Source organism: Garra rufa, chromosome 22 (assembly GCF_049309525.1).
Source record: "Garra rufa chromosome 22, GarRuf1.0, whole genome shotgun sequence".
NCBI classification, from domain to species: Eukaryota; Metazoa; Chordata; class Actinopteri; order Cypriniformes; family Cyprinidae; genus Garra; species Garra rufa.
Window position 1 is genome coordinate 31,753,731 of NC_133382.1, and position 26,565 is coordinate 31,780,295.

The 26,565-nt window shown below is 35.5% G+C and overlaps 2 protein-coding genes across 2 annotated transcripts in view; one reads left to right on the plus strand and one right to left on the minus strand.

Moving 5' to 3' along the window:
• Nucleotides 1-26,565, minus strand: part of LOC141297369 (neurotrypsin) — a 51,133-nt gene continuing 24,568 nt past the window's right edge. The window contains exons 5-14 of the mRNA XM_073827790.1: nucleotides 26,212-26,390; nucleotides 23,061-23,208; nucleotides 20,192-20,370; nucleotides 19,671-19,812; nucleotides 17,107-17,318; nucleotides 7,712-7,853; nucleotides 7,350-7,631; nucleotides 5,211-5,333; nucleotides 4,489-4,769; nucleotides 1-2,593 (exon numbers count right to left, since the gene is read on the minus strand). Of these exons, the coding sequence (XP_073683891.1) occupies nucleotides 2,259-2,593; nucleotides 4,489-4,769; nucleotides 5,211-5,333; nucleotides 7,350-7,631; nucleotides 7,712-7,853; nucleotides 17,107-17,318; nucleotides 19,671-19,812; nucleotides 20,192-20,370; nucleotides 23,061-23,208; nucleotides 26,212-26,390 (2,023 nt within the window). The 3' untranslated portion in view covers nucleotides 1-2,258. The remainder of the gene's footprint in view (nucleotides 2,594-4,488; nucleotides 4,770-5,210; nucleotides 5,334-7,349; nucleotides 7,632-7,711; nucleotides 7,854-17,106; nucleotides 17,319-19,670; nucleotides 19,813-20,191; nucleotides 20,371-23,060; nucleotides 23,209-26,211; nucleotides 26,391-26,565) is intronic.
• On the plus strand, nucleotides 14,643-15,587 carry LOC141298288 (cannabinoid receptor 2). The gene has a single exon (XM_073828796.1). The coding sequence runs from the start codon at nucleotides 14,643-14,645 to the stop codon at nucleotides 15,585-15,587; it is 945 nt and encodes a 314-aa protein (XP_073684897.1).

Sequence of the window (26,565 nt, forward strand, 5' to 3'; positions counted from 1 at the left end):
GAAGAGGTCACTTTATTTTGGCACTTGTCACACATGAAAATATTCAAAGCTTTTTTTTTTTTTTTTTTACAGAAAATCAAAGACTTGGTAATGACTGAGAACATCAACATACAAACAGATGCTTGCATGACATGCAACAGACATCAACCCTCTCCAGTGTGTCTGGGAGACAAGCTCCTTATCACGGCCCTTGATGAAGAGTCTCAAAGCTCTGATGCAGTGATTGGCCACTTCAAACAGTCTTCTGAGAGGCCAGTGTAGTTTACTTTTTAGAATGGCTTTTGAAGATCTAAGCAGGCACCATCCAAACACACAGAAAGGAGTTAGTCTTTAGAGAGGAGGAGCAGTCAGTACAGTCCAGTTTCCATTTAATACATCTCCAGAATGTACCTATAAGACCTACTAAGCAAAAAAACACAAAAGTAATGCTTTGAGATCTAAACCAAACCCATTCCTTTCTATTTTCCACTATGAATCTGTAGGCCTAATGGTTTTTATAGCAATATAACGCTGTAGAAGTATGCAGGCCCTTCGGAAGGCATGGCTCCACTTACATTAAGAATATATGAATAATATATGCCTGTTAACTAATTTAGCAGGCAATTCCAGATTATTAGAAGAATTTGTAAGACAATATGCATTAATTATGAAGAAGGCTGAATATAACTTTTTAAAGAAGTTATTTCAGATCTTGCAGTGCTTTAGGGAGCGATTTTTTATTTGTTGCATCAATGTCAGCCAATGAGATTTTTTAAATGTCATATTACTTTCACCCCAGCCATTTATATTTTACACAACTGGAAATAGTTTTCCCAAGTAAGTCCAAATGTGCAATCCCCACAATAAAATTGGCTTTACAAATCGAAATATATTTGAAGCTCTCAACCATGCATCATCATCTGTGATGTCACTTCCTATTTACATTTGCCTATTGCCTTTTTAATGACCAATTTTAAAGAGCCCTTGTTATTTACATTTTTCGTTTATGGTGAAATACAAAAATCTACTATTATTTGCGTGAATGTCACTGAAATTCTAGTCTGTAATGAAGAAACAGTCAAAAGGGGTTTAAAATATGAAACAGATAGAGCGCAGAAGAGAACAGAGTAAAAAAACACAATATCGCCACCCACTGGATGAAAACATACAGTTCACAGAACAAACTACAGGAACAGTTAAGAGATGCTACAAAATAAAATCTCATTATACTGACCGACCGTCAACTAAAACATAATCACTCTCCCAAAATTGTTCTTTCGATACATAGAATTGAGAAACTCCTCTTTGCGTGGACAAATCCAATTCTTCATTTACATAACACACATTGTATTGTAAATCACCTTGACAAATAAGAGAAAGTCACATTAGGTTATTCACTATCATGAATTTAAAATGCCACTTATGCTCTAAAAGGTCTACTAAGACTGAGACGAAACAAAACATTTGAGTAATTTATCTTTAAGAGCTGTATGTTAATGCATCAATACTGATACAGAGCATACTTGGTAAACCAATGCGTTAAATATTATGCTTTACTGTACATGATTAAAAATGTATGACACATTTAGAGGACACATGGCTTTAAAGATCACTTCGACTGTCGCTATCTAAAGCCTACGTGATTCATTTTACTTGTCTAGTCCACAACACTGAAAATGTTTCCTCGGAGATTAGAGGAGCAGTTCAAGCCTTCTATTAAATAAGGATCCATTCGGTTTTCTTCCGCCCAACAGAATGAGAAATAAACCTGCTTTTGCAGAGCTTATGCTACCGTTCTCTACCATGCAGAAGGCCTGGGCAGCTGCATCGAATGGCTTTTAAATACAATACATATACGGACATGCACTGCAGCCTCTGGACGGCACTACGAACATGTTAAATGCACAATAGAATCACACTCTTTTAAAGGGCCAGTTCACCCTAAAATAAAAATCCTGTCATTATTAATTCGGGTTTGGAACTAGAGGGTGAGTAAATGATGACAGAACTTTAATTTTGAGGTAAACTGTTCATTTACCATCACACTGGTCATTATACAGTGTCCTACATGAGTGAAAACCTTCACAGACGCAGTCTGCAAATAAGGAAAGACCCTAATCTCTAAATGCTAAGGACATAAAATTGAATTGTACAGAGATAAGAGTTAAGATCCAAGTTTATAGCCGGTGTCAAACGCTCTCAGGATCTTGTTTTTCCTTTCATAGAGTCCTGTTTCTCTGAAGTGTGACAGGCGGGTGATTTTTGTAGAGAGTGGTGCTTTAGTGCTGGAGAGGGGCGGTGCTGTGCGTCACCTGTTCGATCCAGGACAGGTAACGGCTGACCCGTGAATACACACCTGGGTACGAGGGGTCACCGCAGCCGTGACCCCAGGAAATGACCCCTGTCAGGACCCAGCGCCCTGCCTCACCCTGACACACTAGCGGACCCCCGCTGTCGCCCTGGCAGCTGTCAGCGTGCTTTCTGAGGTCAGACGTCATACTGCCGGCACACAGCATGTCGTGGCTGGTGAAACGCTCGCCGTAACGCTTCTTACACTGCCATGAGGGCAGAAGAGGAACCCAGGCCTGGAGAAGAGTGCTGGGATGCTCAGTGTCTGGGAAATAGGGAAAAAAAACAAAAGGTTAAACACCATTTGAAATGATATTTCTGTTCTGATGATGTTCAGAACACGAAAGATATTTTGAAAAATGTTTTTGTCCATACAAAGAAAGTTAAAGGGATAGTGCACTCAAAAATACACATTATGTCATCATTTACTCACCCTCATGTCGTTACAAACCTGTATGGGTTTGTTTCTTATGTTGAACATAAAAGAAGACATTTTGAAGAATGTTGGGAATAAAACAGTTGTTTCTTTCCCTACTATGGAAGTCAATGGGGACCAACAACTTTTTGGTTCTTCAAAATAGCTTTTTTTGTGTAATATAAAAAACTTATACAGGTTTGAAATGGCATGAGGTTGAGAAAATGATTGTTTTTGGCTAAACTATTCCTTTAATTTTTGTTTAAGTTTGGGAGAACAATCTCTTTAACTTTTACATTAATTGAAAAATGATTAAAAATGCAAACATCTTCTATTTAGAATAACAGAATGAATGTTCAAAATTTTGAAATTGTACATGTTTTGTATGTTTTTGAAAGAAGTCTTTTATTCTCACCAAGGCTGCATTGATTTGTTCATAAATACTGTGAAAACAGTAATATTGTCAAATATTATTACAAATAAAACCTGTTATTATATATAATATATTGTAAAATGATGGCGACGTTCTATTTTCAGCAGCCATTTACTGTGATGTTCAGTGTCACATTATCATTCAGAAATAATTTTAATGTGTAGATTTGGTGCTTGAGAAGCATTTCTTGACTGGTTTTTGTTCAGGTTTCATTGATGAATCACTCACTGTCATATTTGATCAATTGAATGCATATGTAATGTAATGTAAAATACATACTTAGACTTTTGAACAGTAGTTTACCAGTTTCCACTGAAATATTATGCACCAAAAACTGGACAATAATAAGAAATGTTTCTTGAGCTCCAAATCAGTAAATCAAAATGATTTCTAAAGGATCATGTGACACAAAAAAATAAAGCAATTGCTGAAAATTGCATTTATTTGATCCACAGTACAGCAAAAACAGTAATATTATGAAATGTTTTTACTATTTAAAATAACTGCTTTTCTATTTAAAAATATTTTTAAATGTAATTTATTCCTGTGATCAAAGCTAAATTTCCAGCATCATTACTCCAGTCTTCAGTGTCACATGATCATTCAGAAATCATTCTAATATGCTGATTTGCTGTTCAAGAAACATTTATTAGTATTATTATCAATATTTAAAACAGTTGAGTACATTTTTTCAGGATTCTTTGACGAATAGAATAGCCTTTATCTTCAAAAAAAAGCTTTTGTAACATTATACACTATACCATTCAAAAGCATGAAGCCAGTGTCTTTTTTGGGGGAAATTAAATTTTTAGAAATTAATACTTCTATTTAGCAAGGATGCATTAAATTGATCAAAAGTAATGATAAAGACCTCTTTAGATAAATCTGACTATTTCAGATAAATTATGTTCTTCTGAACTTTCTATTCTTCAGAACAGAAAGAAACCTGAAAAAATTCTACTCATACAACATATTATAACACAATAATAATAATAAATGTTTCTTTAACAGCACATCAGAATATTAGAATGATTTCTGAAGGATCATGTGACTGGAGTAATGATGCTAAAAAAATCAGCTTTGAAATCACAGGAATAATACATTATATATTCATAATATATTCATATAGAAAACAGTTATTTTAAATAGTAATATTTATATATATAGTGCTGTACTTTGGATAAAATAAAAACAGGCTTGGTGAGCAGAAGAGACGTCTGCTTACCAGAAAACATTAAAAAACAAAAACTCTTTTGACTGGTAGTGTATGTTGTTCCAATATTGTGCCCCTGTAAGAAGAACCCACCATTACCTGTCATTCCCCAGCCAGTGATGACACAAGACGCAGGTCTCTTGCCCCACTTACTGCCAGGTGCGGGCAGGCAGGCGGCGTTAGTATGAGGGTTAAACGACACACATTTCCCTTCAGCGCCCTTCAGTCGGATCAGAGCCACGTCATGCTCCCAGCTCTCTGTCCGGTACTTCCTGTGCACTTCTATGCGCTCTGGAGAAAGGACACGTTCAAAATCATCTTGCTCCCTCGTGTGATAATCCCCAAGCTTCACCACATACCGTGAAGCATCACTTCCGAACCTGTAGAATCAAGACATTCATTCATATTACAGATGATGCACTACCATTTTAATCATTCCACTGCTATAATCTCATTGTGTTGATTTAGAGCAACTGACGTCAGAATCATTTTAAAAGCATGACTCCTACTTCATTACAGAGCAGTTTTCTAAGGCTTTTTAAATATATTTGATCAAAAATATAGAATACAAGAATAATATTGTCTTCCTTGTCACTTGATCTTTCAGAAATCATTCATCATAATATTTATTATTATTATTATTATTATTATGATTATTATCAATTCTGACAACAGTTGTGATTCTAAATTGGCCATTTATTTTTGTGTTCTCACTGATTTCATTAAAATCAATTAGTGAGAAACAATTATGGTTGATTTGGTAGTTGAGGAGCCCAGGCATAGAGCTAATAGCACTGATGTCCAGCAGGTGTCTCTCTTACCGTTTAAAGCAGTGTGCTGCAGTGAGCAGCCAGCAGGAGTTGATGAGAGTGGCTCCGCACAGAGGCTGATTCCCTTTAGATTGAGATCTGAGCCACAGGGACGCCTGCCAGGGCCAGTCACCCCTGTGGGGTATACATATGTGCACAAACACACACACACATACATGCACACAAACAAACACATACAGACACAAACATAATGGATGAGGTGGAAATATAGAGTCATATTTATCTGCAGTAAAACAACAGTTTGGATAAACAAAAGGAAAACTAAAGAGCGTCTGCATTTAATTTTAACAATCAAAGAACATAAACAATTCAAAAGTGAAGAATGTAATTTTTTAGATGTTAAAACACTTAATTTTAGCTTAATATTTAGAGAAAAATGGCTAAGCAGGCTATTTCTAGGCCGGTTTCCCCAAGAAGTGTAATCACTAAGGGGATATATATTCATATTAATTAAAATTTTGAATTAGCTTTTGTTTTTATATTTTCAATTTTTATTTAAATTGTAATCGTTTTTAATCATTTTGTTGTTTTTAGTTTAGTTTTATATATATATACAGTGTATATATTTTTTCTATTTAGTTTTATTACAGTTTTAGTTTTGGTACTTCAACAACTTCCAACATTTATTATTTTTTATTTATATTATTTTATTTCTGTTTTTTTTTTCTTTTAAAATTTACATTTTAGATTATTTCAACTTTTCAATTTTACACATTTACAACTACCAAAACCAATTTTTAATAGTTTCACATTTTGCTAATTAACAATAATAACACTGCAATAGCATGAGTTTGAGGTGAGATCTGTTCAATTGTCAAATAAATTAATTAATAAATAAAAACAAAAAATATGTATTTTATTATTTAAAAATATGTTTATATAAAAATATATTCATATACACTGCCGTTTAAAACTTTGGGATAAGTAAGATTTTTAATGTTTTTTAAGTCTTTTCTGTTCAGCAAAGCTGCGTTTATTTGATTAAAAGTACAAAAAAAATTATTGTGAAATATTATTGCAATTTAAAATAGTGGTTTTCTATTTGAATATACTTTAAAATAGAATTTATTCCTGTGACACAAAGCTGAATTTTCAGCATCATTACTCTCCAGTTAGTCTCCAGTGTCACATGATCCTTTAGAAATCATTCTAATATGCTGATTTATTATCAATGTTGCAAACAGTTGTGCTTAATTATTATTTTTTTGAACATGTGATTTTTTTTCAGGATTAAAAATAAAATGTTAAAAAGAACAGTATTGATTTAAAATATAAAGCTTTTGTAACAATATAAGTTTAGGATCAGTAATTTGTTTCTTTCTTTTTTTATTCTTCGAAAGAAATGAATACTTTTATTTAGCAAGCACGTTTTAAATTGATAAAAAGTCAAAGTAAGACTTATATTGTAGAAAAGATTTCTGTTTTGAATAAATGCTGTATTTTGTACTTTTTATTCATCAAAGAACACTGAAAAAAAAAATCACATGTTCCAAAAAAAATTAAGCAGCACAACTATTTCAAAAAATGTACAATAAATCAGCATATTAGAATGATTTCTAAAGAATCATGTGACACTGAAGACTAGAGTAATGATGATGAAAATGACAAAAATAAATTATATTTTAAAGTACATTAAAATAGAAAACTGTTATTTTAAATTGCAATAATATTTCAGAATATTACTTTTTTCCTGTATTTTGATCAAATAAATGGAATTTTAATGAGCGCAAGAGACTTCTTTAAAAAACTCTTACTAAAATAATGAAAAATCTTACTGATCCCAAACTTTTGAATGGCCGTGTATATTTTTGAAGTTTTAATGTTTTTTGATTTCATGTTTAATGTTTTTCTTTGTAAATATTTGTGAAATTTAATAGCAATTTCTGAGTGAAAACACCCTAAAAGTACGTTTTTTTTTCATTGTGAGGGTCACTGGAAATCTATTAGAAACAATGTTAGTTCTAATTATGATTTCAATCATTTTAATAAATTAATTTGCTGACCCTAGTATACCTCTTAAATTAAGCAGGATCTTCATATGCAATAAAATAAATTGCATCTGAACAAATGTCCCCACAACACATGTTGTGGAACTGATTCAACAGCAGTAAAATTTCGACGACTGCTTACCTGAGAGATTTATATCCTCCGACAATCCTCTTGCTGCGTCTCTCAGCGCCGGCTCTCAAACCGCAGGTGTGTGTGCCCACCACTGCTATGTCAGCCTCTGGCTCCGGCAAATAATCACACACTACACCTGCATCCTGTCCGTGCTTACACGCGTGGCTGTCTTGTCCTTTAGAAGGGCACTCTCCGAGGAGCGACTCTTTTCCAGTGCACCTCACGTTGGTCAAATGGATGGTCCCCTTACCTGCTCCGAAATAACCCAGCGGTCGTGCTTTTGACACCCCACTGCCATAAAGATAAAAAACATTCAATGAGCATTCAATAACATGCTATTTTAAGTTAAGACAGCACAAATTGATCCGTACGTGAATCCGAGCTGTCTGCAGATGACGGCAGCATTGACATCATTCCAGCCATGATCACAAACGCTGCCCCACTCTCCGTTAAGAAACACCTCCACTCTGCCCTCTTTTCTATTGTCGCCACTTACCAATCGTACCAGAGGCCCTGAAACCACAGAAAGGCAAGAATAGATCACAGAGCTTAGATTTTGTCACTTTAGAGTACTGTGCATCTGTAGAAAGTACTATTTCAGCAGCAGTAGTTTTCCATATTAAGACATGAATGATTTAAGAAATTTGGTTTGATTTTATTTAGTTTTATCCACCTCTTGTATAAGTGAGGAGTGAAAGAAACAGGCTCTGTTACTGGCAGTGTAGCTAAAACCACAACATGACATGTAAGCACATGATTTTAACAGTCAGTGAAAAGGCTGAATCTCAAAATAACATTCTATTTTTAGATCGAATAGTAAGCGTTTTAGAGGGTCTTAAAATGAACACGAAAACCAGACCTTTATTGTTTATTTATTAGGGGTGGGAGAAAAAAATTGAGTCACCTATCGCGATTCTTTTTGAAACAATTTAAAAAAAAACAGAATCGATTTATATGTAATTATTTTACTTTTCCTAAGAGATGGTGGGGAGAAGTTACCGCTTTTATTCTAACAGAGGGCGAAATGTATAAATGTGTTACACGCAGCACCGCGCAGACGATCGGCCAAGTCTGCGCGGTGCGGACATCAGTGTTGCCAAGTCCGCGATTTTTCCGCGGAATTGGGCTACTTTAACACTGTTGCCACGGGTTAAATTGACACTAATAACATGATATTTGGCCCACGGAATACGAATTGTACCGAGGAACCCTGCCAAAAAAATTTGTATTTTACCCCCCGGAACGCGATTTTTACCGAGGGTACTTCTTGAAACGTGATTGGGCTAGCTTTGAGTAATAATTGGGCGGGTTTTGTTATGAAAACCTGGCAACCCTTTATGACATCAAAGTACTGTGAGAGCAATTTGAAAGCATGCAAAGCCATCTGCTCCAGAAGTTTTGCGACCATTTTTGTCTACGGGTGGGACTACTTTTTGTGAGCAGTCGCATTGGCGCGACCACTGCGTTGTTCAACTCATAAGCGCTGCCTTTCTGTTGCATATGTGACCCTGGACCACAAAACCAGTCTTAAGTCGCAGGGGTATATTTGTAGCAATAACCAAATATACATTGCATGGGTCAAAATCTTTTATGCCAAAAATCATTAGGAAATTAAGTAAAGATCATGTTCCATGATGATTCTATGTAAAATTCCTACTGTAAATATATCAAAATGTAATTTTTGATTAGTAATTTGCATTGTTAAGAACCTAATTTGGACAACTTTAAAGGTGATTTTCTCAGTATTTTGATTTTTTTGCACCCTCAGATTCCTGATTTTCAAATAGATGTATCTCGACCAAATATTGTCCTATCCTAACAAACCATACATCAATAGAAAGCTTATTTATTGGATTTTCATATGATGTATACATCTCAGTTTTGTAAAATGTAACCTTATGACTGGTTTTGTGGTCCAGGGTCACATATGAGAAACATCTAACGACAAACGAAACGAAAGCAAAACTAAACCGCGCTACATTTTAGCTGCGCAGCACAGACCGTTTATCAGCTCGGACCGCAAAGCAAACAAACTTGTCCGAGCTCAAAACAGCTTTACTCGGGAGCCAAGTTGATTTTGCGACACTGTTACTATGGCAAGCTGTTTTAACCTACAATATACTATCTGTTACTCGTCATAATTGCATTTTTACTAGTAACAATTCCAATTACAGAGATCTCTAATTCAATTCTTACTAGTAACGATTCCAATTAGAGGAATTTTAAATTTTTACTAGTCATATGTCTCCATTGACTTCCATTCATTTTAAATTACAGAGCTCTACAACATAATTTTTATTAGTAAGAATTACAATTAGAGAGCTCTCTAAATAATTTTTTACTAGCAATAATTCCAATTGAAGAGCTCTCTAATTCAGTTTTTACTAGTAAGAACTCCGATTAGAGAGCTCTCTAATTCAATTGTTACTAGTAAGGACTGAATTAGAGAGCTCTTTAATTCAATAAGGGAGCTCTGCAATTAAACAGATCTTTAATGTGTTTTTTTACTTCTAAATATTGAATTATAGAGCTCTGTAATTGCATTTTTACTAGTAATAATTAAATGAATTGTTACTAGTAAAAACTGAATTAGAGAGCTCTCTAATTGGAATTGTTACTAGTAGGAATTCAGTTGTAGAGCTCTCTAATTGGTAGTAAAAATATGTTGTAGAGCTCTGTAATTAAAAATGAATGGAAGTCAATAGAGACATATGACTAGTAAAAATTAATTTGTAGAGCTCTGTAATTGGAATTGTTACTAGTAAGAATTGAATTAGAGAGCTCTTTAGTTAATATTGTTACTAGTAAGAATTTAATTAGAGAGCTCTCTAATTGGCATTGTTACTAGTAGGAATTAAATTATAGAGCTCTCTAATTCAATTCTTATTAGTACAAATGCAATTACGAGTATATTTTAGGCTAAAACGGCTTGCCATACTGTTACTGCACAGTGCTGCAAGATCCAGTAAGAAGTCTTTGAAATCGCCGCACAATGAAAAAGGTTGCTACAAGATCTACTGAGAATCATTCAAATTCTGCCAAGAATTCTCTGTTATAAACACCGCTGACTTATATCAGAAAACCAGAAGTATTCATGCTAACTATAACCATGGTGTTGTGGTAGAAATAATAATATATTATTCATTTCAGGATTTGTACAACCTCTGAGAGAGAAATTCAAGCATCTTTTTAATGTCTTTTCAGCATTAAACATAACTATTTCCAGCACTTTAAAGCTCTAAAATGATCCAATTTGAATTCTTAATGGGATGACCAAAATACTTTGCGGTAAACAAAGTAAAATTTGTTTTGAAAACATGCCTAAACATAACTAAAATGGTTTGCAAAGTAACATAGCACTTTATTTTATTTCAGAAAGTATTTTTTCTACTCATTTTGTTGAACATTTGACAGACTAGCGAATCGTCCCAGCCCTAATAGCAATATCGAATCGCAATACTTGTAGGATCGAAATTCTTAAAAATAAATAAATAAATTGCAATAAGTATCGGCACCCAAGTATCATGATAATATTGAATCGGGAGGTAGGTGTATTGTCCCATCCCTACTATTTATATTCTTAATACACAATCATGATCTTTTGTAAGCAATTCATCAGTGCACATTACAGAAAAAAGCTTACCTTTTCAATTATCGTCTTGAATATGTTATTTTTCAACCTTCCTTTCTCTCATTCTCTAATATGTAACATCCCAGCTTTCACAATTAAATCAACTCCTAATGGATAAAAGTCCTGCACTGCATTATTCTCATTAAATATCCTATTTCACTCAAATATGTTGCATAATAGAAGTAGGCCTATTGGGTTGTGCATGCCTTTTAATGTAAAAATGTTCAAGTCAAATTAAAAAAAGGGATTTTTCAACATATAAGGCTTCATGTTGACAACCCGCACAAACCACAGATCTGCCGCTTGTCGAAAAAACTCAACCTGCTTTTGTGACAGATGGGTTTGTAAAGCTTCTACTTTCATCAGAAAGGAAATGAAGCAGTCAACAGCTAAGAATAAAACAGTATGTAGGCCTATTATTATTATTATATGTAAATGTCATGGAACAATGTTATTTTCGTAAACGAAAACGTTTATCAAAAAAACTAAAATAATAAAGAATTTTGAAAATGTTTTTGAAGTATTTAAATATCCAGGGGACTTTTGTCCTGAAAATGCAGTTTGTCAGATGTCATTCAGTGTAACAGGAATAAGAAGTTATTCTGAAATCATATGTGACCCTGGACCACAGGGTGTGTTCACACTTGTCATGTTTGGTTCGATCAAAACAAACTCTGGTGCGATTGATGTGTGCAGTTTGTTCGAGTAAGTGTGAACGCTGCCATCCGTACCCTGGTGCGCACCAAACAAGCGAACTGAGACTGCTAAAAAGATGGGTCTCGTTCCCCTTCCAAACAAACTCTGGTGCAATTCGAAAGAAAAATGAACACAACACAGACAAAATACTTCTAAACAAACCAAAACAGGAAGTAATGACAAGATGCGACGCTATGCAACATGATTTCACAAAGGGAACAAGTGGTGTATCCAAAACAAGACGAGCAGAGGGCAAACGTGGAGCAACGCAGAGGTAAAGTGCCTTTTATGAGCATTCACTGATCGGTCTGCTCAGCACCGCTTTAAGTCGAATGTATCATTTAGGGCTGTTCAATTAATCGAAATTTGGTTTCGATTTCGATTTCTCCTTCAAACGATCATGAAAATGCAGCAATCGAAATGAGACGATTATTGTGCCCCATTCCACCCCCTTTCCACTGGTGCGCTTTCGCTCCTCCATAAAAGCAAAATTTCACATGCAAATCAGCTAAATCATGTAACGTGACTTTCATAAAACGGGACGTGCTTGATTTATTATTGTTTCTTCGTTGTTGTGTTTTTAATAGCGCATAAGAAAACTTGCGCTGTTCTGTGTATGCGCTCAGAGACGGAGCAGAACACAGACATTTAAAGGTATCTTTTAGCTCGGAGCGCCTAAACGCTCAAATACACGCAACAACAGTTATGTCTTAGATGACCATAAACAGTTGAGAATGAAAATATGTGTGCAACAGTATATTGGACCCGTGTGGTACAGCGGCAACACATAATATTCCTTCTGCCGTCTCTGTGCCTAATATGAAAAAAAAAAAAACGTAAAAATACAAAGAGAAAAATCACTCACTGCTCATGAATGAAGGACGCTTGTAGTTTTGATAAGAAAAAAAGCATGTTTAACTATTACAGTAAAGACCCTGTTTTATTTACATTCAAATAATTACATAAAATTTCTGTAGTATTTTTAGACCAGAGCCATAGAGAAAGAGAGTTGCGACACGCTTTGATCTCGCCGCCGTGCGGTCACGTGGTTCGTGGAGCGCCCAATAGTTCCAAACAACTCCGCGCTGTCAATGTGTTTGAATGGGTTTAAGTAGGATAGACAGTAGTTTTACTATATTTGCAGCAATTTCGAGTAATTATTAACACATAATGTGCATTGATTGTGTATTGATAACTTCTCTGAATACGCTTTACAATCGCATTTTATTCTGGGCAGTGATGAAGAGACATAATTAATATGTTCTCATACTTTTTGGCAGTCAAATGTGACCAAACACGTAACTTTTGTTCAATTAATAATTGTAATATATAGTTCAGTTCTATTTAGTTAATATTTGAGGAGGCTTTTTTTTGTACTAAATAATATGTGCAATAATGATCCTGACCATTTAAAAGATAACATTTTCTAATATAGTATTTATATTACAGTTAGTGTGATATTTAAGGTAAAATACATTTGAATGTGTATTTGGACATGATCAAACACTCTCTTTTTTATATGTTTTGATTTAACGATTTAATGTTAAATAAGAAAAAAAGTAATTTATTCGTGTTATTTTATGATATTCAAATATACAACATAACTGAATATTATAAAAGGCAAGCAAAAATGGCATTTGACATAATAGAAAAGATGAAAATAGTGTTTAAAAAAACACAAGGCAACGAATTGCATTCAGCATACATTTTTTTGTTATCGTATATCTTGAATGCAGTCTTTACTGAAACTCATTCAATCTCCCACAGTGAGAGAAAGATTGCAGAAAGACTAAAAACGTAAAAATATGACAATTAGTATCTGGTTATGGTCGCTATTATGGTGTTTCTCACGTTATCTAACTGCATTTACAGTATAACTGTTTATTTTTTAATGATAAACATTAACTACAACACGCTTTATAAAATACCACTACTGGCCAGTTTTCCGAGAGGTCAACTGATGCGTTAAAATGTAAAAAAATGCAGTAATTTCTTCAACTTACCGGCGACAGTGCTTGAGAAACGCTGAAATGAATGGGCTTCTATGGAGAAGCTATTGGTTGTTTGGAACTATTGGCCGCTCCATGACACACCTTACTTCCGCATTCCTCAGTTCCTATGGAAGCCTATGGGAGTGTCGTAACTCTGTTTCTCTATGGCTCTGTTTTAGACTTCTTTAGATTTGCATACAAATATTCAGTATTTTTTTAAAGCAATCTTTTTTTCTCCCTGTATTGCTACCTTTAAATTAATCAGAGTTTTGGACCCTGTCATAATCGTGATTACAATATTGACCAAAATAATCGTGATTATGATTTTTGCCAAAATCGAACAGGCCTAGTATCATTTTCCTCGAATGTATCATTTTCATTTTCCTTTTAGGTCCGGACCAAATTAACCAAACTGAACTACAAGTGTGAACACAACCCGAATGACATTTTAGTGTGTATCTTCTGTCAAACATGGCAAAATGTATGAGGAAAAAACTAAATTTAAAGCTGTATTACAGTTTTTCTTAAAGCTTGAAACACCCTTTTCGACTTTGACTCAGACATTTGGCCACTAAAGGAAATGGATAACCATAAAGGAAATAGAAAACGAGCTGATCTGCACAAATCTGCCATTTGTTGAAAAAACTCAACCTGTTTTTGTGACAGATTGGTTTGTAAAGCTTCTACTCTCCTAAGGAAGGCAATTAATGAATTATAATTATTATTTATGTAAACATTATACTTATTATTATTAAATGTGTGTGTCTGAATGTGTGTGTACAGCTTTAAAGGTTTTTTCTTTCCGTTCAACGTGGTTTTACTGGGTTAGACGTGGCAACAGACCACACAACACAACAAGGAAGAAGCAAGATTCATAACCGATTCGTAGAGGTGAGTAAAACACAATAAAATAACTACTAAAGCAAATGGTGAAAATCTAAAATGATACAATATGCTGTATTTCCACAGACTTCCATTAGTAAAATGACGAATATTTCCTGCAAAACTATCTACACGGTGCTCAACAGCACAGAGAAGGTGGCCATTGGCACCATCTGTCTGGTGATCGCCCCTCTCAGCCTCCTGGTCAACGTGCTCGTTCTGGTTGTCATAGCCTGCTCTAGGAACCTGCGCCGACATCCGTCGTACCTGTTTATGGGCAGCTTGGCATTGGCTGACACTATTGCTTGCTGCTGTTTCACCATAAACTTCCTGGATTTCCACCTTTCTAAAACAGAAAGCTCGTTTGAGAAAACAGGGTATCTTCTTAAGCTGAGTGGCGTGACCATGGCGTTTACAGGATCGGTTGGAAGTCTGCTTGTGATGGCAGCTGACCGCTATCATGCCATCTACAAGGTTTCTACCTACAAGGCGTTCCTAACACGTAAAAGAGCCTTGTTAGGTATTGTGACATTATGGGCTGTGGCTGCCCTCATTTCCTTCCTTCCTCTGATGGGCTGGAGTTGTCAGACTTGTCTATCATGCTCCCAACTCTTTCCGTACGTGGATCGTCATTATTTGGCATTCTTTGCCAGTCTTGTGTTGGTGGTGATTGTTCTCATACTGGTAGCCTATGCTCTGATAGTGTGGTTGGCCCACAAACATGAAGCTAATATGAACGCTGAACATCCAGAACTAGCACGCATGCGTGTGGACATCCATTTGGCAAAGACTTTTGGCTGTATTATGTTGATTCTGTTAGTGTGTTGGCTGCCTGTCCTTTCCTTCATGATGACAGATGTAAATTCAACAGAGCTTTCAAATGCACAAAAAAGGGCATTTGCTTTCTGCTGTACACTGTGTCTGCTGAACTCAGGCATCAACCCATTGTTATACGCTCTGCGCTGTCGTGAGCTACGTGCAGCGCTTAAATCATTGGTGGATGGTTTGAGGAGATGCAAGGGTTGTAATTCACCAGCAAGTAACTAATACCAATTAGTAAATGAAATTGAATAACATCTGGCCAATAAACAGAAGTGTAAGCTTGTCCTAGTGTTTGTTTCTAAAGCACAACAGCTGTTGTTATTGAATTTGAATTAAACTGATCACTGTGTAAAATGTGATATAATGTCCATTGTGTACAGTACATTTAACTGTATGTCTGTATATAGAAGGTAACGATAAAGAGAATAGACAAATTGTTATGATTTGTATGTTTACACATTTTTTGTATGTTTTTTTTAAATAAGAAAATATTCACTTTTTTATTGAAGCCTGTTTCTGCCCTCAAAATGAACTAGGGTCAGAAATGAACTTTACCTAATTGCTTTAATCAATGTTTTAAACTGTTGTCAATAGCAATAGACTGTTTACAATTGTATCTAAATTATACATTTAAAAACAGGAGCTCATAGGGCTGCAATATTATGAAAATCAAAATCATTATTATAGATGATTGCTCTTTATATTGTACTAATAGCCTACTCTAGCACAAGTAACTCACCTTATAATCACTGTAGCTAGGAAATTAATCTTTTATTTACATCATATCTGCACTGTGTTGTTTATGATGAGGGAATTCAGGAGTGTGTGTACTCAACAGTTCTGGCGTTTTCAACGCTGACTAATCTAGGCACCTTTGATTGGCCAATGCATTCCTAAGTTCAACATAAACACTTTTTTTTGGTTATGAGGCTCAGCGCTGCACAAAACAGCGTGTAAAAGCACTTTAATTTTTATCACGACAGCCATAATCTGTTGCTTAATTGTGCAGGGGCATTTTTTGCCGCTGTTTTTGAATTTATAGGGCATTTTTTAATTCATTTTGGTGGCATTTTTGCCACAAGCCCTCATTAATTTTCACACCTGCGCTGAGAACGCAAAATCAAATGCTACATCAAAGACTCTATTGTTCTTCATCATACAAAGAGGCACTGCAAGATTTAAATAAAAGGCTAACTTCTTTAAATCAAATACTATCATGAATTTTGACCTACAAAATTAAGATAGCAATGCAAACAGAACACTACAAGCACCACACAGCATGCACATATTGATCAATCTTGCCATTTGAACTTAAGATTTCTAACATACCTATTCAAACACACTCAAAATGTCACAGACTGGGAGCAAAAAGAGTAGTGATGTTATATGATAATGGAGTTTAGATTGAAATTTTGTTTGTTCGGAAAAAAAGAAATCATGTTCCTCTAATGTTACACCCTCAAATGTCAAAGGTAGCATTGTGGATGCCAAGGGCTACACAATACTTTATTGAAATTCAAATGGAAGTTTTTATCAATAAAAGCGAACGCTTGGGAGGCTACAATGGCTGCGTTTATTCCTGGCCTCTGTCAACAAGTGACATTTAGATCCCCTCTGAATTTCAGAAAGGGTCAAATGGGTGCACACACAGAGAAGTCTATCAGCCAGAACGCATCTTTACCTCACACAAAGCCTGTCTCACACACACTGATGCATATGTTTGTGTGTGTTCAAGACAACTTACCAGTACTTTCCGGAGCTAGTGGGACCTCATTGTTTTCTACCCTGTGGCAGCGTATTCCAACATCTTCGCTATGAGAGCAATCGTGTCGACCCCACACACTGTGTTTACACTCCAGCAAAGAGCTCTCAGTCCCCTCACACTCCACATCGTCCAACAGAATTAGTCCTGTTCCTTCTCCAAACGCGCCAGCGGGGGCAACCTCCGCACCGCCCCTGCATAGACACATGGTCACGTAGTCGCTTTAAATTCATGTATACATATAGATCCTATAGAGATACTCATACACCCACATTTGGCACTCAATATTGTTGAGTAGAATACTTCTAAGAGAATTGAATTACTGAAGACCTGCAGCCAGTTGCAGAGTAAGCCCCTTAGGCTAAAGGGATAGTTCACCCAAAAATTTTAATTCTGTCATTAATTACTCACTCTCATGTCATTCCAAACCTGTAAGACCTTCATTCATATTCAGAACATAAATTAAGATATTTTTGATGAATTCTCACCCTGATATTTCTGAGCCTGCATAGACAAAAATGCCACTACCACATTCAAGGCCCAGAAAGGTAGTGAGGACATTGTTAAAATAGTCCATGTGATGTTGGTGGTTCAACCTTATTTAACCAAATTGTTGAATAAAGTCGTTATTTTGGTTTTCTTTGTGCACAAAAAGTATTCTCTTGCCCTCTTACGGGTTTGGAACGACATGAGGGTGAATAATTAATGGCAGAATTTTTTGGGGGGGCGAACTATCCCTTTAAGAAAACCTTTAGTGTAGTAATATTCCTATAGAAATTATATTATAATTTAAGAGGTTTGTTACTAATTTACTGAAGGTTTGCTTGCATGAAAATTAGCAAACTTAGTTGCATGCACAAAAATGTCAGTTTATTTATTAACAGTCTGCTGAGAAGTGTGTCTGCAACATGCGCAAATCTTGTCAATTTTTGCAGACGTCTTAAGGTTTTTAAAATAAGTGACGCTGTTTGTAGCAATTTGTAGCAATAGGCAACAATGCATTGTATGGGTCAAAATTATTGACTTAATGCCAAAAATTATTAGGATATTAAGCAAAGATCATGTTCCATGAACATACGTTGTAAGTTTTCTACCGTAAATATATCAAAACTTAATTTTTAATTAGTAATATGCATTGCTAAGAACTTAGTTTGGACAAATTTAAAGGCGATTATTTCTCAATATTTTGATTATTTGCACCCTCAGATTGCAGATTTTCAAATAGTTGTATCTCAGCCAAATAGCTGTATCTTGCCCTATCCTAACAAACCATACATCAATGGAAAGCTTATTTATTCAGCTTTCAGATGATGTATAAATCTCAATTTAAAAAACTTAACCCTAATGACTGATTTTTGTTTATTAACTGTAACTTTATTTAAATTAAAACAACAATATTGTAAAGAGTACAATAGTATATGTGACCCTGGACCACAAAACCAGTCTTAAGTCGCTGGGGTATGTTTGTAGCAATAGCCAAAAATACATTGCATGGGTCAAAATTTTAGATTTTTCTTTTATGCCAAAAATCATTAGGAAATTAAGTAAAGATCATGTTCCATGAAGATTTTTTGTAAAATTCCTACTGTAAATATATCAAAATGTAATTTTTGATTAGTAATATGCATTGTTAAGAACCTAATTTGGACAACTTTATAGGTGATTTTCTCAGTATTTTGATTTTTTTCCACCCTCAGATTCCTGATTTTCAAATAGATGTATCTCGGCCAAATATTGTCCTATCCTAACAAACCATATACCAATAGAAAGCTTATTTATTAAGCTTTCATGTGATGTATAAATCTCAGTTTTGTAAAATTTAACCTTATGACTGGTTTTGTGGTCCAGGGTCACATATATGAAATTATATACTGTGAGTGTTTAGTAATTGTTTTATTCAAATGTACACTACTATTCGAAAGTTTGGGGTTCTGCTAGATTTTTTTAAAGAGCGTTTATTCAAAGGATGCATTATATTGATCAAAAGTGACAAATACATTTTACATTGTTAAAAACAAAATTCTGCTTTAAATAAATGCTGTTCTTTTTTAACTTTACATTCATCAAAGAAAAATCATGGAAAATAGGTATCATTTCCACAAAAATATTAGGAAGGCTTATTTTTGAAGGATCATGTGACACTGAAAAAGAATAAAGTTCATTTTAAAATATATTGAAATAGAAAACAGCTATTTTAAATCATAATATTTTCCAATATTGCGGTTTTACTGTATTTTTTGATCAAATAAATGCAACAGGTACTTTTAAAAACACCAAAAAATCTTAACAACCCCAAACTTTTGAACACTACCAGTCAAAAGTTTGGACACACTTCCCCATTCTCTTTGATTGGGAAGTGTGTCCAAACTTTTGACTGGTAGTGTATATTAAAAATTGATATGCATTACTACATTATATAATGTCTTTTAAATGATATCTAAGTAAAGTCCAACTGTTTAAATTCATCTGCCAGTATATCATTCCTCAGTTTTAAGTAATACAGCTACTGTATATGCACATCTACAGGCAGGATGAAAGAATCTCACCTGAATCCCAGCTGTCTGCAGACCACCTGTGCATGCTGCTCCGTCCAGCTGTCATCACACACTGTGCCCCAGTCCCCGGAGTGATATACTTCCAGACGACCTTCCCATGGGTTATCACCGTCTACCAGTCTCACCACGCCATCTGAATGCATATGCAAACACATACTTATATACACACATTTCCTCTCTGAACAGTTTCTGTATGGCCAGTGGAATTCAGCTGAAACGAAGGAGTCTTATATCATCCTGAATGGATTTATTTGGGATAAAACCTGTTTGCTGTATCATCCCACTTACATGACTTACTTCCCAGATAAATAAATAAGTGGAGTGGACATGAAATATTGATTTTGAGTCAAATACAAGAAATATAAAAATAGCACAGTCAGCTATGTAAAAAAAAAAAACTTTTTTGCTAGGGAAAATAATGTTCACTAGAGACTATTGTAAATGACTAACCACAATCAGGTATTTCAGAGCATCGTAAGTGTTTGTATGTGTGTTTTTGCATAGGATGAGACCTGTATAGGGATTGCATGACACCCCAGCGTCTTCCATATGGTCACAGTTGTGTTGTTCCCATCCACTGTGACGGCACTCATCCAGAGAGAGCTCATTGCCTGTGCACTGTACTGCATCCAATTGGATCGGCCCACTGCCCTGCCCAAAATGAGCCCACGACCAGGCTTTAGGGATGCCCCTAGACACACACAAAGACATATACACAGTCAAAGGAGATATAGTGCCCTATAAAGCGAACTTCAGCCATCTTAAAGTGATAGTTCACCTAAAAATGAAACTTGTCATTAAATACTCACCCTCATGTTGTTCCAAACATGTAAGACCTTCGTTTACTTTCGGAACAAAAATTTTGATGAAATCTGAAAACTTATTTTAACGATGTTCTTACTACCTTCCTAAGCCTTGAATGTGTCAGTAGCGTGTCTATGCAAGGTCAGAAAGCTCTCAGATTTCATCAAAAATATCTTAATTTGTGTTCGGAACGGGGTTTGGAACGACATGAGGGTGAGTAAGTAATGACAGAATTTTTATTTTTGGGTGAACTATCCCCTTTAAGTAAGATTCAAAACCAAAGGGAGCAAACAAGCTCAGTTCGAAGAGCTCTGCAAACAGCATAAGGAATAAGAGAACATCGATAATTCACAGGAAGCGTAGAGGGAAATTGCACGTCACCCAGGAACCGCTAGAACTTTAAAACAAATGCAGTTAAATGAGTTGAGATTCCAGAATTTTCATTGAGTTTAATTAGTAATTTTGTCAAGTGAAGTAAATTTCAACAGCTATCCTGTGCTCAGGGAGTAGGGAACAGTGCATAGTGACCCTATCAATCAGAACACAGCTATAGACCCTTTTCCTGAACACAGAAGTCATGCCAGACTAAGAATGCTTTGCATTTCCAGTCTCCTGTGTTTCTCGTCAAAGTATCTTTTATTCCCAGCTGCTAATCTAATGTTAAACCTATTAAAATGTTTTTAAAAAGCACATGGCTCTATAGCGCCATCACTGTGCAATGTCGCAATGACCGTCATTTGTCAGTGCCTCACTTCTCAAAGTTTAATGAGTGTGTAAATGACACGAAGATGCCGACTTTAGCTACATTAAAAACAGATGGATGCTATTTGAATGGGTTCCTATGGAGACCGGAACAGAGGAGCATCCAATCTGACGTTAGAATTCGTAATGGCGGCGCTCATCGTTCATTCAGGAAAAAGGTCTATACTGTAGTGTGTTGTGTAGGAGACCATGATGGATAAAGGCTAATAGCCAAGATTCAAGAGTTACATCCCTACTCTTTTTTCAAGAAACGCTATTGGGATTTTTAGAGACCCCAGACAGTCAGGCCCTCAATTTAATATCTTATCTGAAAGACAGTGCCTTTTTGCTGAACACTGTCCTCCCCATCATTGTTTTGGGACATTAGGGAGCAACACAGAGCTCAGGGTTAGCAGCATCTGTTGGCCTCAATAACACCTTTACAGCAGCAGCCTTAATCTTAAACTTCCCAGGTGGTCTCCCATCCAGGTGCTGACCAGCCTTAAAGGGGTCATCGGATGCCCATTTTCCACAAGTTCATATGATTCTTTAGGGTCTTAATAGAAAGTCTATAATATACTTTGGTTTAAAATTCTAAATAGTAGTGTAAAAAACACCCTTTTATCTTGTCAAAATTAGCTCTGCAACTCATTTTATTGCATGCTTCTTTAAATGCAAATGAGCTCTGCTCGCCCCGCCCCTCTCTGCTGTGGGATTATGAGCCGTAATGTTTACTTTAGCCGCATTTAGCCACGCTTAGCGGCAAAACTTGCCAACAAGCACATTATTAAGAAAGGCCATCTGCAACGATGCATAAAAAACCCTTATACTCACTTCTGCTGTGGGTGAAGCTGCATCAGGAACGATTTGCACGAACATAACGCATATGTAGATCGGGATCGGTGCTTCCCTTTTAAAAACGAAAGTAACGTTATCCTCTGCGTCTTCAGTGGCTCAGATGTCGGGAGTAAATGACTACCGCTATGTTCATTATTATATCCAACAACATAACACCTCAATCGCTCAATCAGAGACATTCTCGTCTTCCCCTGCACCTGAGTCGACACATTGGCGATCGGAGTCGGACTGTTTCAGCTCGGTGAGGGCGGGTCTAAGGTAAGGCGCTCATGTCAACTATCGTCCAACTATTGTGGGAGCGGCCTCTGTCGGTGTGCCGTCACAATGACAAGAAGCTGAGAATGACCTGATTTTGAAAAGGTGATATTACTTTTAAAGAAATTTATTTTTTATTATTATTGTAGGGTGGTTGTGTACACAAACTGCTTACACACATTAATGTTCAAACAACATGTAAAAGTTAGTTTAACCCTGGGAATCCAAGAAGCCCTCAGAAGCACTGAGTACGGTATCACACAAAAAGACACACAGACCTTTAAAATGCTTCTTACAACAGATCCGGTTTGAAAGCTAACTATATCCGACAAACGCATCATTCAGTTGCTTTAATGCTGCAGTAACTGAAGTCATGCATATCATCTCTGCAGCTGCGGTGCGAGTTGGCGCTCATGCGACATCTCGCAGTCTTTATTCTTTACAACTGCTACAACAACATGATGGAGATGGTGTACGAGAGCAAAAAATACAAGAGCGCGAAATAAATTATTAAATCTTCCTCTCATCGAGATAAGAGCACTCAGGGATGAAAATACCTCACAAGAGACAACATGTGCTACTGATTCTATAAAACCTTGCCAAGATGTTTGCAAAAGGCATTTTAGAAGAGGTAGGAGTTGAAAGTATGATGTATTACTCTGAAACCATCCATTGTATATTTCTAACAGGGTACTTGATGTGCTAGTTCTACACTGAACTCACCCCAATCCGAGCTGCCTGCAGACCACCTCAGCATCCATGTCATCCCACTGATCATCGCAAATGGTCCCCCAGCGCCCATCGTGGAAGACCTCAACTCGTCCCTCAAAGTCCTCCTCCCCACCAACCAACCGCAGCGGCGGTCCATTACCTGAGCAGGCAAACCAGGAATCATGACCCAAAGCCACAAACACATTAATAAATGTAGTGACACACATAATGCTCTGCATGTACTCTCTCTCTCTCTGTGAAATAATCCAGTGGTTCTTAACTGGCGGGTTGCGGGTCTTCTCTAAATGGGCTGCAAAAGGCAGTGCAAAAAAATTATGCCAAATGCAACTAATCATATTATGCATTGTTAGGGTAGCAAAAATAAATCTGAACTTTCAAAATACAACCCAGACTATGTTAAATACTGGTTCACAGATAAATCTGCTGCTGATATATATACACACTTTATTGATATAGGCCTTCACTGCTATTCAAAAGTTTGAGATCAGTAAGATTTTTTTTAAAGAAGTCTCTACTGCACATCAAGCCTTCATTAATTTGATCAAAAATACTGAAAAAATGTAATATTGTTGGAATTTAAAATAATGATTGTCTATTTTAATGTACTTTAAAATATAATTTATTTCTGTGATGCAAAGCTGAATTTTCAGCATTATTACACCAGTCTTCATTGTCACATGACCTTTCAGAAATATTCTAATATTATGATTTATTATCAGTGTTGGAAACAGTTGTGATGCTTTTTGTTTTTTGGAACCTGTGATACTCTTTATTCTTTATTCTCTTCATTCTTTGATGAACAAAACGTTAAAAAGAACAGCGTTTATTTAAAATAGAAATCTTTTATAACAATATACACTACTGTGCAAAACTTTGGGGTTAGCAATTTTTTTCTTTCTTTTTTTTTTTAAAGAAATTAATACTTTTATTCAGCAAGGATGTGGTAAATTGTTACAAAGTGATAGTAAAGACTTTATATTGTTAGAAAAGATTTCTATTTTGAATAAATGCTGTTCTTTTAAACTTTTTATTCATCAAAAAATCCTAAAAATAAAAAAAAAAGTATCACAGGTTCCAAAAAAATATGAAGCATCAAAACTGTTTTTAACATTGATAATAAATCAGCATATTACAATGATTTCTGAAGGATCATGTTACACTGAAGTCTGGAGTAATGATACTGAAAATTCAGCTTTGCATCACAGGAATAAATTATGTTTTAAAGTACATTAAAATAGAAAACAGTTATTTTAAATTGCAATAATATTTTACAATGTTGGTGTTTTTTCTGTATTTTTGATCAAATAAATGCAGTCTTGATGAGCGTAAGAGACTTTAAAAAAAAAAAAAACATTAAAAATCGCATTGATTCCAAAGATTTAAACGGCAGTTTAGGGTCAGTAAAACTTTTCATTTGAAAGAAAATGATACTTTTATTTAGCATGGATTAATCAAAAGTGACAGTAAAGGTATTTAGGTAAAGGTTCAAAAGATTTCTATAACAAATAAACTGTAACAATTAACCATGGAAATAGGCTTCCATATCAAAGTAAATATTTAATCATGATTAAACAAAATAAACTGTGAAAATGAAAATTATAAAAGCGGACAGAATTTGTCTGCTGAAAATTCAGCTTTGTCATCACAGGAATAAATTTCATTTTAAAGTATATTTAAACTATAATATTTAAATTTTATCAAATATATGCAGACTTGATGAGCATAAAGTACTTCTTTCAAAAACATTTCAAAACCTTACCAGCCCCCACAAATGTTTAGTGTAAGTATATTTGCATATTGTTGGGTTCTATGTCATTTTATAATTTTATCATAATTATTTTGTACAATAAACAGTTGGTAATTTGTTGGGTCATAAAAAAAAAACTTGGTCCTGAAGCTACAATCAAACAGTTGCTGGTAATATTTCATATATATTAATAATAATTCATATCAGGAACACATTATATGCAGCCATTTTTTCAATTCAAGGACTAAAATACATCATTTGCTGTCCTGGTAACGCAGCACAGTGCACATCTGTCCGTGTGTCCTCAGATTGTGTCTTCAATAAAGCTCTCAGCAGGCAATCATGAGTTCAGACGCCATTGATTTGCTTTCCATCCTCTTTTCTCATTTTCCCCCCACTTTGTTCCTTTCTACAAAAGAGAGTATGGCTCTTTTGATTCCACCCAAAAAAATATAAGCCCCCACTGAAATGTTTCATTAAAATTTCTAATCTCAGTAAGCGCCAATTTAATAAGTCAATATGAACGGACAAAGAAGCAGCAATAACGGCAATTCAAAGATAACATAATCATCCTCATGATGTTCCATCATACACCCTGCGGTTTTCTGTCCTAGTATTCATATAGATCGGACGTACTCAAATGATGTGGCTCGAGAGCCACTTTTAGAAAATGCAGGGTGACCAGGGAATAAATAATAATTATTATTTTTCATACGGTTTTACAGTCAAATGTGCAAAAACTCACGATTACAGCAATATCTAATCATATTTTTGATATTTATATCACAGCGTTCAAGAAAAATGAAAGTGTAACGAATCCTGAGCAGATCCAAACACTTTTTTTCACATCTTCAATCTGTGGAATTGATTACAAATTTGACAGAGCTGAGAACAGTCCACTTTTATTGGTAAATGAAAGCATAATAAAGCATAAAGGGGATTTGTTTATAGAATTTTATCAATCAATGATGACATTATACAGAAAAAAGAATAAATGAACAGCAAAAACTGCAACTGAATGTAATTTAATTAGCGGGTTTTACACCCGGTCTGCACTGTAAGAAAGCAACGAGGTGCTGCACGACACATCATGAAAAAAACAAGACGCTCACATTATAAGCACTTGTAGACAGCTTTGTTGATTATAATGGGAGCAATCTTAGTTGTCGTATTGCGGCGTTCACTTGCGATGCAGACACAGAGGCGGAAACTGAATTCACGAAACCAGAATTTATAAATAACCCTGATGGATCTTTGCATCCTATTTAAAATCACTCTTTCTGTTTCATGGCAGCTGGATGGTTTTGCAAGGGCGTCTAGATGCAGGAGTGTTTATTATTATTCACTTGTCACTTAAAAGGTCATTAGCTTCACTCTCACAGAAAGCACACTGACCTTCAGGTGGTGCGCAGACCACTCCGGCCTCGTTTCCATGGTTACAGTCGCTCGTAACAAACTTCCTGCTCCTGCACTCCAGCAGGGATTTCTCATCACCACGGCAGCCAAGGCGGGCGTAGTGAAAAAGCCCGGAGCCCGGGCCAAAATATGAGTGCTGGAGAGCCGTGCCAATCTCACTACAACACACGGAAAGAAATATGAAGAAGTTAGCTCCTCCACTGTTCAGCGACCTGAGTCTTTCCACCCACTTTCAGATGATTTAACAAAGGCTAAATCAAAAATAGATATAGAAGACACTGTGAATTTTAATTAATTATTTAAATATACAATGAGTAACCCTGTTTTGACCAC